This window comes from Natrix helvetica (genome assembly GCF_964273705.1).
Source record: "Natrix helvetica genome assembly, chromosome: 2".
NCBI lineage: Eukaryota > Metazoa > Chordata > Lepidosauria > Squamata > Natricidae > Natrix > Natrix helvetica.
This window is the reverse complement of record NC_138552.1, coordinates 170169039-170188459: the sequence shown is the minus strand read 5'-3', so window position 1 is coordinate 170188459 and position 19421 is coordinate 170169039. Positions and strand designations below refer to the sequence as shown.

At 42.9% G+C, this 19421-nt stretch overlaps 1 protein-coding gene across 4 annotated transcripts in view; it reads left to right on the top strand.

Moving 5' to 3' along the window:
- The window catches only part of FILIP1 (filamin A interacting protein 1), a 97364-nt gene that overhangs the window by 39599 nt on the left and 38344 nt on the right, over positions 1 to 19421 (top strand). For all 4 annotated transcript variants that reach the window (XM_081941022.1, XM_081941023.1, XM_081941021.1 and 1 more), the window contains exons 2-4: positions 3674 to 3952; positions 14965 to 15135; positions 18697 to 18875. In XM_081941022.1, the coding sequence (XP_081797148.1) occupies positions 3680 to 3952; positions 14965 to 15135; positions 18697 to 18875 (623 nt within the window). In that variant the 5' untranslated portion in view covers positions 3674 to 3679. The remainder of the gene's footprint in view (positions 1 to 3673; positions 3953 to 14964; positions 15136 to 18696; positions 18876 to 19421) is intronic.

Below are 19421 nucleotides of genomic sequence, written 5' to 3'. Positions count from 1 at the left end.
TATGGCGCGTGTGCCACAGATAACACACAGAGTCCTCTCTGTGGGCACGTGAATCTTCCACATGTGCCCCTCCACTGCGCATGCAAGGCAGAGACCCAGCTCAGCTCCACCGCACATACAAGCTCGCCTCCTGCTGGCCAGCTGGTTTTCGGGTCTCTGCCTTGCATGCGCAGTGGAGGGGCACATGTGGAAGATGTGCATGCATGCACAGGGGTGGGGGCATGCTAGGGGCTTGGGCATGCATGTGTGGGGAAGCAAAAGTATTGTTTGGGATGGAAATGGGCTATGATAGGCAAATCCTTCAGAGCCAGCATAGCTGGCTCAGGAATTCTGGGAGTTGAAGTCAATAATTCATAAAGGGGCCATTGTTCCCCACCCCTGGTCTATACATTAAACTGTCCCCGAGGTAACTCTGCAGGAATGCTGGGTTAGCCAGATTGCAAATCACAGGAACTGTGACCTCAGGTAGCCTGGCTCACACCCATGGCCCTTCCTACCAGCACAATAAGCAAGCAACAGATCACAACTCCCTAACTGGTGATTAGTAAAGAACATTCCCATCTAGACAGATTATTATTCCTTCTTTTCCTGTCACATTTGCCAGCTGTTAATGCATTACAGGCGCAGAAGGCTCCCTTCCAGACCATTTCCTTCTTGTCTAGCCCCACATTCCTATGTGACATTTCACCTCTGCTGGATCCAGGCCTAATCGGCCAACAGCATCAGAGCTAAATGTCAGTCCAGTCCTCATGGATTAGCCTGGCTATCTTTTGGGGAGAGAAATAAAATGAAAATGCACTGTCAGGGGGGGAAAAAAGGGGGAGCTTCTTTCTTTCTGAAAAGAAGTTATCTATATTTACTATACAGCTATGAAAGAAAGCTACTATCCAGTAAGAGCCGCAGCAAAATAAAGAATTACAGTTCATGTCATTATTTCCTTTAATTTTGAGGTGACTTTTATACCTTTATTTTCCAGTTAAAACCCTCTAATATCAAAATATAAACAGTCCTTCAGAACATTATGTATACAACCAGAGTGCACCAAAACATACATTTAGGAGAAAATAAACAAAATTAAACCAAAGAAAACCATAAAGCAATCTGTGGTTTTCCAGATACTTTTGACTCCATCACTCAACAAAGTTTACTTGTTTTTAATTTTAATATATTTTTTGCACCGTGAAGTATTAGACTGCTTGATTATTCTTTTTGAATAGAAAGGCAGCATTAAAATAAAAATGTAAAACAATCCCCCTCCCCAAAAAACCAAACCTCTGGGGTGATTGTGAGAAATAAAAATGTTAAGATCAGCTGCTCAACAGGCCATCATATATAAGCCTACTTGAACCACTTTCTCAGTGGTTAGGGCGATGCTCCATAGGTATTATTCAGACATAATTGAAGAGATATAAAATCTATCCTTATTACTTTTACTTTGGTACAATGATAGTTGGATGACTATGGAAGCTGCTGTAAACTACCAGTATGGGTGACAGGACTCACCAAAAACCCAATGGAGACATTTTACCTTAGACCAGGGAGTGTCAAACTCGTGGGGTCACATTGTCGTCTTGTGATGTTTCATGAGTTTTTTCCCCTTTGTTAATGGGGAATGGGCGTGGCCAGCACATGACGCATCCAGCCCAGGGGCCGCAAATTTGACACCCCTGCCTTAGACCATGTAAAGTCTTGAGGCTATACTCCAACAATTACCTCCCTGACTCATATGTCCTGGAAACCCACGCTGAAAGTATCATAAATTGTTTCCACGTCCTTCCAAAGATGAAATATTAAGTTTTATAATCATGCACCCCCTAAAGCAGTGATGGCTAACCTTTTTGTCGCCACGTGCCGAAAGCGTGCGCACACACCCATCATGCAATGCACATGACAGCCCCTGTGTGCCCCGCCCTGTCGCACATGCACACATGACCCCCCTGTATGCACCCCTCCCCATGTATGCGCATGCCCCCCCTGTTCATGTGACCCCCCCGCTCCCTCCACCCCCACACATACACGTGTGACCCTTTACATGCGCCCCACCCCCTGCGCATGTGTGACAGAGACCCCAAAACCAGCTGGCCGGCAGGAGGTGCGTGCACATGCACGGTGGAGCTGAGCTGGGGCGATAGCTTGCATGCCCCTAGAGAGGGCTCTGCATGCCACCTGTGGCATGCATGTCATAGGTTCGCCCTCATGGCCCTAAAGGTTATTCTACATGATAGTTGGTATTAACAATCTTTCCTCTTGTAGGTATTTCCCCTGCTATACTTGTTCTATTCATTTAATTTTACTTTATCTCAGCTTTGTCTTCTTGTCTCACAATAAGAATTTATCTGCCTATGTGCAAGTATTCTCGCACATAATCCTGGATTTTTTTCTCTAAAGATACCACGTCAGTTCCTCCTAATATCATTCACTTTTCAGCTGAATGTGTTGAAATAGTATTTTTTTTAAATAAAACATTGAGATGGTTTACTGTCAGTTCATATTAATGTGCTGCCTTTAATATTTATGGTGTGATTATTGTTCTACTTATGTGAAACATAAATTGATGTTATATTGGGAGCACACATCTGTGACAGCACCCAAACCCGTCTTATGAAGTTATTGTCACCCAGAAGGCTTTGTCCCTAACGAGGGACTAGCACTGCCAGTGTCCCAGTTTCTAACATAATGCCTTAGCCATGACACTAATAATATAACATAACAGTAATGAAATCACTCAAAAATCTGTTGCCCTGCCATTCTTATCTGTCTTCAGAATGGTTGATTAAACTGATGATATATTTCATGGAATTAAAACATTTGCACCCCATCTTCTTATCAAACTGTTTAATAGTACAAAATTACTGGTATATGTAAAATTATTCACAAGAGCAAAACCAAACAAAATTTAAAATGTCAAATTGGCAGCCTATCTGGTAAAACTAAATTAATATGGCAAAGTGGCAAAATGAAAAGAAAAATAACATCACCAATACTTGTTTGGCTTTACATATTGCACTATTTTATACTGTGCTTTGTTGGGCTTAGCACGTTCTGTGAAACTCATATACTATGATTAATGCTTTACAATATTGTTAAGCAAAGAATGGCTTTGTATTGCATCATTAAGATGGCCTCATAATGATACAAAACGAGTTCACTGCTAAGTTTTTGGAAGAAGCAGCAACTGTGTTTGTTTGTGAAGCAGCTTCGAAAGGTGCTTTGGTCCTCCTGAAAGCAATGAAATGCTTCTGAATTTTCCATAAAATTTAGAATCTTTCTTCCCTTATGGGAGTTTCTTTCTAAAACTCCCCTAAGTTTTAGGGAGTCCAGAAAACTTATATCATGCAGCCATGCAATGCCTTGTCTTTTTCTTTCCCTAGTGACCAATTACAGCAATTTTCATCACAGTTGCATTGCAGTAGTAAATAAGCGAAGCTCATTTATGTATCTAAATTTATATTTAGATGCTACCCCATAATATTTTCTGTCAAAGGTCGTAAACAGATGTTTATTTGTAAGGTTCTGAAAAAGTTTAGGCTATTTGTAATATGATTATTACAACAGATTCATTCTTGGTTGTCTTGAGACTCCTGTGCAAATCGATACGGTAAGTTGTGATTTCTTTAAACTGTAGAAGGAAACTTGCCCAGCCTTACATTTAATTTTTTCCCTTTTTATTTAGATCAAAATGCGATCTCGAAATCAAGGTGGTGAGAGCTCATCCAACGAGCAGTTACCCAAGTCAAAGGCTATTATGAACTCTTCAGAAAATCAAAACTTTCAGGAAGATGCAAAGAAAAAGAACAAATCTAATCCGAAAGAAGATGAAATCCTAGGTCCAGGAACTGTGAAGCAGCGCAGTAAATTCCAAGGGCCTAATGAGCGAAAAAACAAGAACTCAATAGAGCTTTCTAAAGAGGACCTCATCCGGCTCCTGAGTATAATGGAAGGAGAACTACAGGTACGGTATATATAAAATCTAATGATTTGTTGTGAGATGTTTGTTCGTTAAATACATATAAAATAAAATGTTTGTGACCTAGCAAAAAAAACTTTGCTTATTGGGAGTCCTGGTGGCACTATGGGTAGACTGCAGTATTGCAGGTGCTAACTCTGCCCACAGCCTAAAGAAACTGTCTGTCTGTGTCTGTCAGTCTGTCTGTGTCTGCCTGTCTATCTATCATCTATCTATCCTATTGGCACAATGGTTAAAATGCAGTATTGCAGGCAAACTCTACCCACAGCCTGATGTTCGATTCTGACGGGGCTCAAGGTCGACTCAGCTTTCCATCCTTCTGAGGTTGGTAAAATGAGTATCCAGATTATTGGGGGCAACATGACGGCAATGTAAGCTGCCCAGAGAGTCGTGTAAAGCATGATGGAGTAGTATATAAGATTAAGTGCTATTGCTATTATAAGCTTTTCAGCAGAGGATGAAAAGCCATCTGCTGAGGATAGTCTTTGTCCATTCCTTCTCTCCTACTGAGAAATGCACTAGACTAAATCATCTACTCTCTCTTATGCTATGGCTGGACTTACATAATAAAGTGTTAATAATGCACAACTTCTATGTTTACGAAGAATTTTGTGTTCAAATAACTAAACTCTATTATAGTTTACAGTGCTAATGTGATTCCAGAATATGCTAAGACAATGGCTGAGTTCCCACAACATGGTTAACCATGGACTAGGCCTATGGGAGAAGCACAGATATCTCCCGGAAAGATACTTTACTTTACTTTGAGGAGACATTTTACGTTATGAGTCACTTCAGTGACATGTAATATGCTCATGCAATGTGATTTATTTCCTCAAAGCTTATAATTTGCTGCCTCTAAAAAGGTAAAGGTTCCCCTCGCACATATGTGCTAGTTGTTCCCGAAAAGGGGGCGGTGCTCATCTCCGTTTCAAAGCTGAAGAGCCAGCGCTGTCCAAAGACGTCTCCGTGGTCATGTGGCCAGCATGACTAAATGCCGAAGGCGCATGAAACGCTGTTACCTTCCTACCAAAGGTGGTTCTTATTTTTTCCACTTGCACTTTTATGTGCTATCGAACTGCTAGGTTAGCAGAATCTGGGACAAGTAAGGGGAGCTCACTCCGTTACGCGGCACTAGGGATTCGAACCTTTCTGATCGACAAACTCAGCATCTTAGCCACTGAGCCACCGCCTCCCTATTTGCTGCATCTAATAGTGGTTATATACTTCTGCATGGATCTTGCAGATGCTCAGAAGTGCCTTCCAGTGTTTCCAATGAATCAGAATAGTAGCTTGATCACAATTTGTCTGTAGAACAAACCCAATCGCTACTCTCTGGTTGGCTGCTTTGGAAAGAAGCCTGCTTTCGTCGTTAGAAAGTTTTTCTATTGTTCTATTATGTTAAGGTGGAGGTTGGTTCCACTTGAGTCTCACTGTGTAGATAGAGAGAGCAAATATTTTGCTGAAAAGAAACTCAAATTGAGTTGAATAAGATGGAATAGAGTTCTGTTACCTCCAGTCTATCAAAACATACCCTTGTAAGATATTAGAGAGGATATATGCAGCCCCTCCCTCCCTCCCACTGCTTGTGAGAAAGAAAAATCTGCCCTGTGAATCTCTTCTTCAACTTCTAAAACATTAACAGCATCCCCTGATCTCTATAAGGAAATGAGAGCTCTGTTATTCACCATCTAAGCCTCTATGACATCATCTGCATGATATCATCTGTCTCAGAACAACATCCAATATTCACTGGTGAGAAAAGGAACAATTACTACCCTACCAAGAGACTATAGACCTGCCTGGTAACTGCCTTACACATGAAGTATTCTTGTACAACTGGAAAAACTGACCAGAAAATGCAGAAAGCCTTATCCTAGCAAAATAATGGAAGGGAAACTAAATTGGCATCGATTCACACAGTCTGTTAATCTCAAAGAAAAGCTGCTAGTGAGATAAAGATTCCAAAGACTTTTCTATTTTTTATGAAGTAATTTCCCTAATGAGTTTTTAGTCTATAGTCTCATATATTCCCTGGAATGGCCAAGTCAAGAAATGCGAAGCCTGGCCAGAAAAAGGATGATCCTAAGTGCAAAGCAAACTAGAATGAAGATTCTGGCAGAGAAGACAATTTCAATAATTTAATATCTTTGCACGTATATGCAACTGATCACTTTTGTAATGAGGATATGTGTGTGTCAATTTTTCTCTTCTGTTTAATAAATGTTAAATAATGCAGTAGGATTGGAGGGGGAGAAATGATTTTTTTTTTGTTGTTGTTGGAAGATAAGCAGCCATAATAGAGTGCATGGACTACAATTTCAACCATCCATGAAAATGGAAATTATATTCAAAATCATCCAGTGTGTGTCCAAATTGAGGAAGTTTACTATAATATTTTGAAGATACATAGTAAGAGAAAAGGTGAACAACACAGTTCCATCCTTTTTCAGTGGCTTTACTGAAAATCCAAGTAGGAAATCTTACAATACAATACAATACAATACAATAATACAATAGTAGAGTTGGAAGGGACCTTGGAGGTCTTCTAGTCCAACCCCCTGCCTAGGCAGGAAACCCTATACCGTTTCAGACAAATGGCTATCCAACATCTTCTTAAAGACTTCCACTGTTGGGGCATTCACAACTTCTGGAGGCAAGCTGTTCCACTGATTAATTGTTCTAACTGTCAGGAAGTTTCTCCTCAGTTCTAAGTTGCTTCTCTCCTTGATTAGTTTCCACCCATTGCTTCTTGTTCTACCCTCAGGTGCCTTGGAGAATAGTTTGACTCCCTCTTCTTTGTGGCAACCCCTGAGATATTGGAACACTGCTATCATGTCTCCCCTAGTCCTTCTTTCTCTTAAGCTAGACATACCCAGTTCCTGCAACCGTTCTTCATATGTTTTAGTCTCCAGTCCCCTAATCATCTTTGTTGCTCTTCTCTGCACTCTTTCTAGACTCTAGAATCTAGAGTCTCCACATCTTTTTTACATTGTGGCGACCAGAACTGAATGCTGAAATCTTCTCAGATGAGAGAGAGAGAGAGAGAGAGAGAGAGAGAGAGAGAGAGAGAGAGAGAGAGAGAATGTTGGCGAAGGAGGAAGAAAAGCAGGATACCTTTAAAAAACACAATGCAAGCAGTCTTGAATACCTGCAAGATATTTTAGGACTACCATTCCCAGGATTCCCAGCCAAGCATAGCTATATGATGTATGACCTCTACAACTCTCAGAATCTCCCATGGTCTCTGGGGGTTGTTTGCCATCACATATGAAGAGCAACAAATTGGGGGGAGGGGCTTTAATATGCAGTATCCAAGGGACACCCGTAAAAAAAAGTGAAGAAAAATCTTGTCTTCTTGGAATCTACAGCAGGGGTCTCCAAACTGGCAACTTTAAGACTTGTGGACTTCAACTCCCAGCAGAGCAAGTTGAAGCCCACAAGTCTTAAAGTTGCCAAGTATGGAGACCCCCGGTCTACAACAATGGGTGAATAAGAGAACTAATTTACCTTCAGTCACCCTAGTCATTAACCATAGACTCTACAGAGAGCTAACTTGTCCATGGGCACATTTATAATAGCCAGCTACAGCTTCCCCCAAGTCAGCTGATTTACCCACTGTGATGTGCTAATTCTTGAAGCATGCAAGACATATCACAACACATTTCGATTTGTGTACACAATCTACAATGACCTTTTGAGTTTGCTTCTTGTACTGCCAAGGATTGTGGAATGATAGGCTTTAGCAGCCCTCCTTGTGGTCTGATAATAGCACAGGACAAAACTGCTTTTCAGTGTCAGGAAAATGAGAAGTGGTATCTTTCAACCCTTCAAACTTCAAACAGCTAACTTTAATTCCTTGTCATGGGAATTCAGTACTCTTGGACCAGACCACAGATAATGAATTATGTCAGCCCAGAGCTCGGGTGATGTGTACTCTTTAGACCGAAGTGACATCATCGGTGTAATTTTCTGGCAATAAAACAGAGGCAAAGCTTGTTGGCAGGCAGCAATAGGATCTCTTTGATCCCTTTCAAAACATGGTGTGCAAAATGTCATTTCTTTGCATCAGTACTACTACCAGCAACTAAACCTATGCAGGGATTGGAGGTGGGCAGAGGGAAGTGTATTCTCAGATCCATCGGAGGTGCAACTAATATCCTACAAAAAGAAGAAAAATGCAACAAATTCTTGTTTTAGATGAATGGGCAGCTCAGTACAGCATCTTGTCTTTGGGACATAAAATTTTATTAGCTACTATTACGGAAGCGTTAGTCAGCAAATAGGAGATGGATTACGGAGTTCAATTCATTGAACTAGCCATTCAAGGTCCATTCCTTGTTTGAGTCCTGAATAACAGGTTTGTGACTTAAAAAAATAAATAAATAAACCACCGATTTGTGGGAAAAGTAGCTTTAAAAGTCCCTGAAGAAATTTATAATAGCTGGAGCTAGTTATGCTTTATTAAGCCACAGAGATCAGCAACCAGCTTGTGCAAATCAGGTGTAACTGTTTCCCTGTAATGTTATGTCAGCAATTACTGATACCTTAATAAATTCCAAGATCTGGGAATACAGCCAAAATATGAATGTTGACAGTCTTGTGAATTTCAGTCTGAAGTACAGTATTGGTAGCATAAACCTAAAGTTCATGAGTCAGGAGCTCCAGTTCCTGAATTGTTGGCACAAAAATTAGGTGTTTTAAACCAACCCTTCTGAGACATTATCAGGTGTCTAATATTCACTAAACAAAATTTACCTGAAGAGATGAGTAATAGCAGTCAAAACTGTGTTTTTGAAAGACGTATCTGATGAATACAGTACTGTTAAACTAGAACGGTGCACAAAAGCCAGCTAGTCTCTCTTTAAATAGGGATTGGGATGTAACTGATGTACGTAACAAGAATACCATTTATTTATTTATTTAGAAGATTTATTTACATCACAAATCCATCGTGATACATTGGGACGCCATACACTGAATGACAAAATCCCCAGATAATACAGGTAATCCTCAACTTATGAGCACAACTGAGTCCAAAAATTTCTATTGCTGAGGGAGGCCTTTGCTAAGTTTGAGTTTTGCCCCATTTTACGACCATTTTCTTGCCACGGTTGTCAAGTGAGTTGCTGCCGTTATCCATTTAGTAACACGGTTGTTAAGCGAATCTGGCTTCCCCATTGACTTTGCTTGTCAGAAGGTTGCGAAACATGATCACAAGACCCTGCGACACTGCAACTGTCATAAATACTAATCAGTCATCAAGTGTCTGAATTTTGGTCATGTGATCATGGGAATGCTCAATGGTCGTAAGTGTGAAAAATGATCACACGTCACTTTTTTCAGGGCCATTATAACTTCGAACGATCGTTAAACAAACTTGTAAATCAAGGACTTCCTGTCAACTTGTAAAGTGTTGCCATAACTTCTATCACGTGGCATAGAGAAGGGAGGAGAATTCCATGCATACTTTTGGCCAGAGTCAGGTCTCATATTCTTGCAGCTGGCATGTGAATGTGCATGTCCGTAACCTGCCGTAGCACCTTGTTGGTGAATGTGATTTATGACCAAGGCAGAGGGGAGGGGACACAGGGGTAAAGTTCGGACACCATTAAATGAAAATCAGTTTCAGCTCTGCAGAAGGACATGCCAGAATGTTGATCTTAATAAATGAATGGATTTCTTTTGAACTTTGATTTGAGGCTCGTAAATTAATTAGGTCACCTTCTGGGAACTTCACACTTCCTCTATTACAATTAAAACCACTCAATATATTTTTTAAAAAAAATCTTAATGCTAACTTTTCAAAAACATGGGAGGGGCGGGAGGGGTCAGGGGTGGGATTCTACTGGTTCGTACCGGTTGGGGAGAACCGGTAGCTCCAAAGATCAGCTGGGAATGAACCAGTTCACTCCCACTAGCAAATGCCCCCCCACCCCCTACCCTTGTGCTTTACTTACTTTTACCTTCTTTATCCTACCTTTATCTTCTCAGCTGAGTTGCGTGGCAGAGTGCCGCGCCCTAGTTGTTTTCCTTCCCAAGCAGTAATCTATAAGGTAAGTCTTCTCTAAACTGCCCACGCTCAGCGAACCGGTTGTTAAATCAGTAGGATCTGCTCCCCCCACCCCCCACCCGGGAGGGGTTGCTGCAAAGAGGACTCTGGCAGTCCCAGAAACTTATGCCAATTGCTCAACAATTGCTATTTTGGGAACTACAGAAATTCCACAAATACCATGCGGAATGATTAATTGATGTCTGCTATGAATGAGAAGGACATATACGTATGTCCCATCCTGCCCCACAGATGTGTTGGATGGTAACTCCCAAGATATCGAGTTAGCATGCCCGTTTTTTGGAAGCTGCTATTCTGACAAGTATGTACATCTTTAAAAGACAGCAGCAGACCAGAGCTAGGTTGATTTTGTTCCTCTCCCCTAACAGGTATTTTAGAGGATTTGGGAATGGGGGATGAGGGGGTGAGACAGGAGTCGCCCAGGAAGCCTCGGGGTGTAGATTAGACTGGGAAATTCGAAACACATCTTGGGGAAGGCAACAGCAAGCCGGTTCTTAATTCCCCTAAACACTGCATGGATATATCCATGAAGCCACCAGGAATTGTGTACTCTTTACCTGAGCTAGAGTGAATTCTAATTAGAAGTCAGAAAATGGCTAATCATTAAAGGTAGGGTGACCAATGGGATTTCCCCCAACTTCTCTCTCCTCTCATAAAAACAGGGGTGGGCTGCTGGGGGTTTGCAGGGGTTCGGGAGAGCCTCTAGCTAAGATTTTGTGCAGTTCAGAGAACCCCCAAATTCCACTCTTGGTTGGCCCCGTAGACCCAGCCCCTTCCCTCCTAGGAGTCCCCACACAGCCCATTTTGGATGCAGGTAAGCGCAGGGCGCATGTGGAGGCAGGTGAGGGCAAAAAACGGGCCTCTGGAAGTTCAGGAAGGTTGAAACAGGCCCATTTCTGGCCTCCAAAGGGCCTCGGTAGCCTAGGGAATCTGTTTTCGCCCTCCCAGAGGCTCAAGGAAAGCCTTCGGAGCCTGGGGATGACAAAAATGCCACACACACCCCGCCAATGGTGCAGGAGGCTGACTAGGCCCCACCCACCATGGCCACATCTACCCAGAAACCGGGCAGGGAATCCCTTGCTAAAATTTTTGAAGCCTACCCCTCTCATGAAAAGTCATTTTTGGCTGCTTGACCACCTCCGTAGCCCAGCAATTTCTCTTTCAAATATCAGCAACAATGCTCTGTAACAGAGACTGAGGTAACAACCTTTTCATTCATATCCCTGAGATGAAATGAAAAGACAGAGCAACGAGGCCGTTGTTATAACCCATAAACATGGAATTATAAGAATATAACCCATAAGCATAAGCAGCACTAAACGGAGAAATTGTCAGTTTACTGAGTCCATATTTTTGTTGCGAATTATTCTAACATGACAAGTCCTGATTTGTGCCCTCTGTCCCTCTTGTCAATTTATGAATAGTGTAACAGCTGTGGTGTAACAGGATCAGATATAAAATAAGGTCATGGGTTTCCTCTCTTCACCACAATGCATTGTGGTCATCAGCTCAATGGCCCAATTTCTATATTCTAAAGCAGGGGTGTCAAACTCAAGGCCCTTGGGCTGGATCTAGCCCTTGGGTTGCTTAGATCTGGCCCACAGGACCAGCCTGGAAAAAGCAAAGAACGGGTCTGTGGTGCCTCTACCAGCAAAAATGGAGCCTGAGCTCCATTTTCGCTGGCAGAAGGCTAGCAAAACAAACTAAAAACAAAACAAAATGAGAAATGTTTCCCTGTTTTGCATTTGAGCATTCAAGGAGGGACAGGAAAGCAGAAAGGGAAAGAGGTAAGGCAAAGAAAAAGAAAGAAAGATGGGAAGAGAGAAAGGAAGGAAAAAGAAGGAAAGGGGAAAAGAAGAAGAAAGAAGGAGGGGAAAAGAAGGGAAGAAAGGGTTATAATGAGCGAGTGAAGGTCTCAGGGAAGTCCTGCCTTAGCACAGGTGCCCCCAATACAAGTGACGTCAAGCTGGCCACACCCACCATGGCAACGCCCCCCACCCGGCCCTCCGTGGTCAAATGATGTGGCCCTCAATGAAATTGAGGATTTTTTACACTGGCTCAACAAAGAGTAGTTCAGGATCACACCAAATCTGTGAGTCATCTGAGGAAAAAGAGGAACAGTAGGGAATTGCCACCTCTACTAGTTGCAGGTGAGGCTGTTACTAACAGCAAGGTTGACCCTTTTCTTTCTTCTCAAAAAGGTTACTAGATTTAATTAACCTGTATGGAAACACAATAATAGCACCTGCTCTGGAGACAACAGTGTTATCTGGGCACTCCTGAACAGTCCTTCATAAAGCGGCCAATATATTCCTTACAAGTCATTAAAAACTGCTGTCTGAATGGTATTTTTATTATTTTCCCTTGCAGTTTCCTTCTCCTTCCCTTATGTGCGATACCTGGTTTTTAAAAAAAAAATCCTGGAAGATTTCTGGGAGGCTCTCAAGGTAAAGAGGGGGATATAAATACTTTAAACAAGGCTACGCACCTTTTTCCCCCCCAAGAAAAAGAGCCTTTCTTCCTTTTATGTGGTCACCCAACTCAGACAGTATGATTCTGAGCAGTGCGCAAAGGGGAAGGAAAAAAAAATAAAACTCAACAAATACAAAAACATTACATACCTTTAAACCTTAGCAAGCAATAAAATGGTAATCAGGGCTGAAATATGCTTTAATTCCTCAATGTGGGGGCACTATTCATTCTCAGTTTAAAGTCCCATGTACAATTGCACACAAAAAACATGGCACAATAAGATAACTATCTTTTATTGTTTGCCCCAATAATCTGTAATTTAGAAATATACGGCCTTTGAAACAGGGACATTAATTTCCCTATTATAGTTAACAGCAGTCAATAAACATACCCTTCAGTTTCTTTTTCTTCCCCACTTCCTAGTTGTGTTGAGACTCTCTCTTCTAGAATTTTACTCTTAGTCCACACAGAATGTTATGGAAGTTAACACAAACTGGATACATTCACTGGGGTCTTCTTTAGGAACCTTAGAATTTATCATTTTTATACTATGTTTGGGATAATGTATCTGCATCAGAGGTGGTATTCAGCCGGTTCGGACCGGTTCAGGCGAAGCCAGGCCACCATCCCATCCTATATCGCTGTTTTTTTGATGTTGCACGCATGCGTGGATGGTGTCGTGAGCGAATTGCCGTGTTTTGTGACACTGGGTGCATGTGTGGATGGGGTGTGCAAGCGAATTCCTGTGTTTTGTGATGCCAGACGCAAGCTTACATTTCCAGTGCTCGGTGAACCGGTACAATACAATACAATACAATACAATAGTAGAGTTGGAAGGGACCTTGGAGGTCTTCTAGTCCAACCCCCTGCCTAGGCAGGAAACCCTATACCGTTTCAGACAAATAGCTATCCAACATCTTCTTAAAGACTTCCAGTGTTGGGGCATTCACAACTTCTGGAGGCAAGCTGTTCCACTGATTAATTGTTCTCACTGTCAGGAAATTTCTCCTCAGTTCTAAGTTGCTTCTCTCCTTGATTAGTTTCCACCCATTGCTTCTTGTTCTACCCTCAGGTGCTTTGGAGAATAGTTTGACTCCCTCTTCTTTGTGGCAACCTCTGAGATATTGGAATAATGCTATCATGTCTCCCCTAGTCCTTCTTTCTCTTAAGCTAAACATACCCAGTTCCTGCAACCGTTCTTCATATGTTTTAGACTCCAGGCCCCTAATCATCTTTGTTGCTCTTCTCTGCACTCTTTCTAGAGTCTCCACATCTTTTTTACATCGTGGCGACCAGAACTGAATGCAGTATTCCAAGTGTGGCCTTACCAAGGCATTATAAAGTGGTATTAACACTTCACGTGATCTTGATTCTATCCCTCTGTTGATGCAGCCTAGAACTGTGTTGGCTTTTTTGGCAGCTGCTGCACACTGCTGGCTCATATTTAAATGGTTGTCCACTAGGACTCCAAGATCCCTTTCACAGTTACTACTACTGAGTAAGGTATCACCTATACTGTACCTGTGCATTCCGTTTTTGTTGCCTAAATGTAGAACCTTACTCTTTTCACCATTGAATTTCATTTTATTAGATAGTGCCCAATGTTCAAGTTTGTCAAGATCCTTCTGTATCTTAAGCCTATCTTCTGGAGTGTTGGCTATTCCTGCCAGCTTGGTATCATCTGCAAATTTGATGAGTTCCCCATTTATTCCCTCATCCAAATCATTGATGAAGATGTTGAAGAGTACTGGGCCTAAAACAGAGCCTTGGGGTACTCCACTGCATACTTCCCTCCATGTAGATGCAGTTCCATTGAGAACTACACGTTGAGTGCGGTTGGTCAGCCAGTTACCAATCCATCTGGTGGTGATGCTGTCTAACCCACATTCTTCTACTTTATCTAGTAGTAGGTTATGGTCTACCTTATCAAAAGCCTTACTGAAGTCCAAGTAAACTATATCAACGGCATTCCTCTGGTCCACTAATTTTGTCACATTATCAAAGAATGCAATAAGATTAGTCTGGCATGATCTGTTAGTAGTAGTAACAGTGAATCCCACCTCTCATCTGCACCCTTTTTGAAGCAGTCCTCCAGATCAACTGTCAATCAATCTTAAGTGGGTGATCCTGAATTTCATTTTCTAGGAGAGAATATTGTTTCCATCCCATTCACATTTTTGAGGCCTCCATCATCCGGCTTTATAAAAGAAAGAACTCAAGATTCTTCCCTCTGTTCTAATTTTGTTGTCTTTTCCATATATGGGGGGTTTCACAGGAAAGGAATAAAAAAAGTTTTATTAACCAACATCTGGTAAATCTTAATAATTCAGTAGATGCACTTTAGAGGACAGCACTGTGTTGATAACAGAAAAGCAACAAAGCATGCTATTGTTTTACGATAATGTTGACTTAAGTGTTAGAATGGTGATAATACTGAAGTCTCAACTTGCAGGCTAGAGATGATGTGATCCATATGCTGAAAACCGAGAAAATTAGACCTGAAATCCTAGAGGCGCACTATGGCTCTGCAGCCCCAGAGAACGTCCTCCGAATATTGCATAGAGATGCTCTCCTTTCCAAAGAGAAATCAGAAGATGATGTTTATGAAAAGCCCATTTCAGAGGTGAGCACTGTCGAGGATCTTTTGAATGTTTTCCTTCAACTTTCATTCTGCCGCTTGCTATCATTAAAGAGTATTAATATCAGAAACTCCCAGATGGTAAAATGGCAACCCTACTTCCAGGGAAGGCATCCTATTGATAACTGAAATTTCCCTTCTCAAGATTTCTCTAGCTCGGAAGTTGAAACTAGGATACTGGAATGTTAGCAATTTTACATTCCTCAACAGCCCAATGCAATAGAAAGCAAACCACAGGGACATCTGCATGTGGTTGAATCCACTCCCGCTAGAAAAGGCATTGACAGAACTTCTCTGTTGCACAGTTGTGTATAAATTACCAGCTGGCTTGGCTGAGGGCATTGCAGGATTATTTCCTGACATGGTTATTTTCAGGATGTGCTCCTGTGACGCTTGTCGGTTTTCATTAGAGCAATCTAGAATCTGATCAGATTCATGAAATTGAAGCAACGGCTGAGAAATCCTAAGCCTGGGCTCGGGTGACCTATATTCCAGGTTCCTCCAAATGACTAGGGACGGTAGAGTTTGCTGAATACTTTAAAGCAGAGGTCTTCAAATTTGGCAACTTTAAGACTTGTGGACTTCAACTCCCAGAATTCTCCAGCCAGCTCTGCTGGATGGAGAATTCTGGGAGTTCAAGTCTACAAGTCTTAAAGTTGCCAATGTCAGGCCTGCAGCCATCTTTTCTTTTGGATCTTTGGCCTGCCACACTTTCTATTATTCTACTATGCATTTTCTAGTGTGGGAAAATGGGAGGGGGGATTGTACGGAGTTAGATGATATGTAGCCATAACAAAATTCTTTCTAGAAAGCCAAGGTCATCCTTTGTATTTGCACCTCTGCACCTGACGGGAACTGGATGGGTGGAACTGCCAGCCTGACAGTGGAAGATTAGCAGACTTGTGGGTGTGGGTGCAAGATCTTGAACTTTCAACTGGGTGGGGAAAACCAGGAAGCTTTCAGATTTGAGTTAATGCCGGGGTTCCAAATAGCATCCAAAATTAAATCAGAGTCCACTATTTGGAACCCTGACAGCCAAGTTTGAAGACCTCTGCTTTAAAGACAGTCACTTTAGTCATAAAGTAGAAACACAGTGAGATTCCTATGGATGCCTTCTGGCGAGAGATGCTAGTGGCCAGAAAACAGGAGGAAAGGAGACATTCTCATCAAGCTTTGAAGTAAACGTTCACTCACACCTTTTGCACATTAATCTCTTCTCAAGAAGGCACCTGTTAGATATTAACATATATCGAGATAAGTCTTCCCTCTGGTCCGCTCCTACAGCGGGAAACAGGTATTCCTCTGATTGGTCAATGGGCGTGCCTCATCCCTATAAAAGGGGAACCCTCCGACCACAGAGTAAGCTGGATCACTACTACTACTAATAAAATGAGCTGTTGAGTTACTTCGTGTCCGCAGTCTGTCTCTCGTTGCCCAGATCAAACATTGGCGACGAAGGTGGGATTGAGAGACAGATAGGACAAAGAACGCTACTTCGAGAATCTCCGGATTTGATCCAGCCCAGGAATTCGGCAGAAATTCCGGCAGCCATCTCAGATCACCGCAGCGCGGCAAATTCAAACTGAGAAAATGGCGATGCATGCTCCCCCCGCTCCTTTCGACCCAGCAACCGACGAATGGGAAGCCTTCATGATTCGTTTCGAGTGTTTCCTCGAAGCAAATGAGTACACGGGGATCACCGATGCAAGAAAGAAAAATATCTTCCTCGGCTACTGCGGAAAGGAAGTCTTCAATACGGCCAGAGACCTCACCGCGCCTACTCCAATACAAGCAGTACCATGGGCGACGCTGAAACAAGCCTTGGAAACACATTACGCGCCAAAACCGTCCCGCCATGTCAGCCGCAAAGAATTCAACATGAGGACTCAAAAGGCGGGAGAATCCATTAACCAATTTGTTGCAGCTCTACGAAGAATAGCAGCCCACTGTGAATACAGGGATTTGGAAGAGCATATCTTAGAGCAATTCATCTGTGGGGTAAGAGACATTTCGTTGCAAAAGAAACTGTTAGCCAACCCGAATCTAACCCTACAGTCAGCATTGAACAAAGCAAGAGCGTCGGAATCAGCGGAGAAATCAGCAGTGACCATACAAAGAAGGGTCAACGAAACCCAGCCAGCACCGAGACAAACCAGAGTCCACTACGAAGACGCAAGCCCCGACTACGTGGATCCCGAGTTCGAGGACAGTCACCTAATGCAGAGCAGTCACTGGAGGCCTGGGGGGAAACCCGGATCCCGTTTGCCGCCCTGCGCAAGCTGCGGAGGGAATCACCCCAGGTCTACTTGCAGGTTCAGGAACGTTGTTTGTTCGCACTGCAACAAACTTGGGCACATCGCACGAGTGTGCCGGAGCGGAGTCCCTGCCTCACGGCAGCCACCCATGTACCGCCAACAGAAGCCCAACCCAGGGGCGAGATTCTGGGCGGCGAGCGATGATTCCGGGGGCCATCCGGGAAGATGAGGAACGCGAGGGGGGACCCTGGCCCCCCACTGATGGCCCCCGGAATCATCGCTTGCCACCCAGAATCTCGCCGCTGCTCCACGCCGTGGAAAACAGGCGCGCGCGTACAGCTCGGCAAATTACAGCCTGGGAGACTTGTCTCGCCGGGGTTTTGCAGAAGCTTCCCTCCGAAGCCCGAGAGGAGGGAGGGAAGCGGGCGCCCGGCACACAGAAGAGCCAGATTAAAATGTTTAAAGAGCCGCATTTGGCTCGCGAGCCGCGGCTTGCCGACCACTGATCTAGTCCAACCCCCTGCTCAAGCAGGAGAACTTACACAATTTCTGACAAATGACAGTCCAATCTCTTCTTGAAGGCTTCCAGTGATGAAGCTCCCACAACTTCCAAAGGCAGGCTGTTCCATTGGTTGATTGTTTTGGACGAACCTGGAACCGTTCTCACCAAGCTCCAGACCTGGAAAGCTCATTTCTCAAATAGCTCAATGTAACCCAAATGTGAACATCTTTCCTTGGTATTTGGTTAGGACAACCAGTGTGATGAGCACACCCAAATCAGGGGTGGGTTCCGGCTTCTATTACTGCTGGTTCACTCAGGGACGTACTACTGCATGCGCAGTAGTAAAAAAATTGCTTCTGTGCATGCACAGAAGCAAAAAACAATAGATAGAATCAGTTTAGGGGCATGGCCAGCCAAGTTATTACCTACCGGTAGGAATCCACCTCTGATCCAAATGCTGGCAGCTCAGAAATAGTAACCAAGTACAGTAGAAATTCTGGTCACGAAAGCTTCTGACCACGCCGAAAACAGGGTTTTTTGTAAGCGCCAAATTTCCTGTTGTTTGTTTACAAACAACAGCAACCCACATGTGGCCGCTGCTTTAATTTTGCTTAGGTTCGGGTCACGACCAAATCGGGTTGCGACCAAAGTTATGGAACGAATTATGATCATGACCAGAGATTCTGCTATACGTGCCTTTTCCGTACGACAAATTCCTTGTTGGGTAAATTAACCAAAGTCAGCCAAGGACCTATTTAACACCATCCCTTTTATGTTTCAATAAACCAGCTGGACAGATTGGAAGAAAAGCAGAGGGAAACATATCGGCGCATGCTTGAGCAGCTTCTTTTGGCAGAGAAATGCCATCGACGCACAGTTTACGAGCTGGAAAATGAGAAGCACAAACATACTGATTATATGAACAAAAGTGACGACTTTACCAACCTCCTGGAACAGGAACGTGAACGGTGAGCTTTACACACACACTGTGGGATGAGATCTGCATTTCAAAAGTTAATTTTGTCTGACCTTTTTTTTTTTTGGCAGATCTATAGCATTCTGGAGGGGAGGGGGATTTAATTTAACATTTCAAAGGTATTTTTACATACAGATAGTCCTCGATTTACAATCCCAGTTGAGCCCAAAATTTCCATTGGTAAAGGAAGGTATTAAGTGGGTTTCTGTCCCATTTTACAACCTTTCTGCCATAGTTTTGAAGTGAAATCACTGCAGTGGTACAGTAAAACATGCAGTCATTGGTGATCACATGACACTAGAACATGCAACTGTCATAAATATGAGCCAGTCGCCAAGCACCCGAATTTTAATCCCGTGACTATGGGAATGCTGCAACAGTAAGTCAACGATTGTAAGTCACTTTTTTCAGTGCCATTGTAACTTCAAACCAATGGCTGTAAGTCGAGGACTACCAGTACTTGTATATTAGTCTCATATCAATGAAGCCTTCCAATCAATCTCAATATAGTATTAACTGCCTGGTGCCATTAAATTCA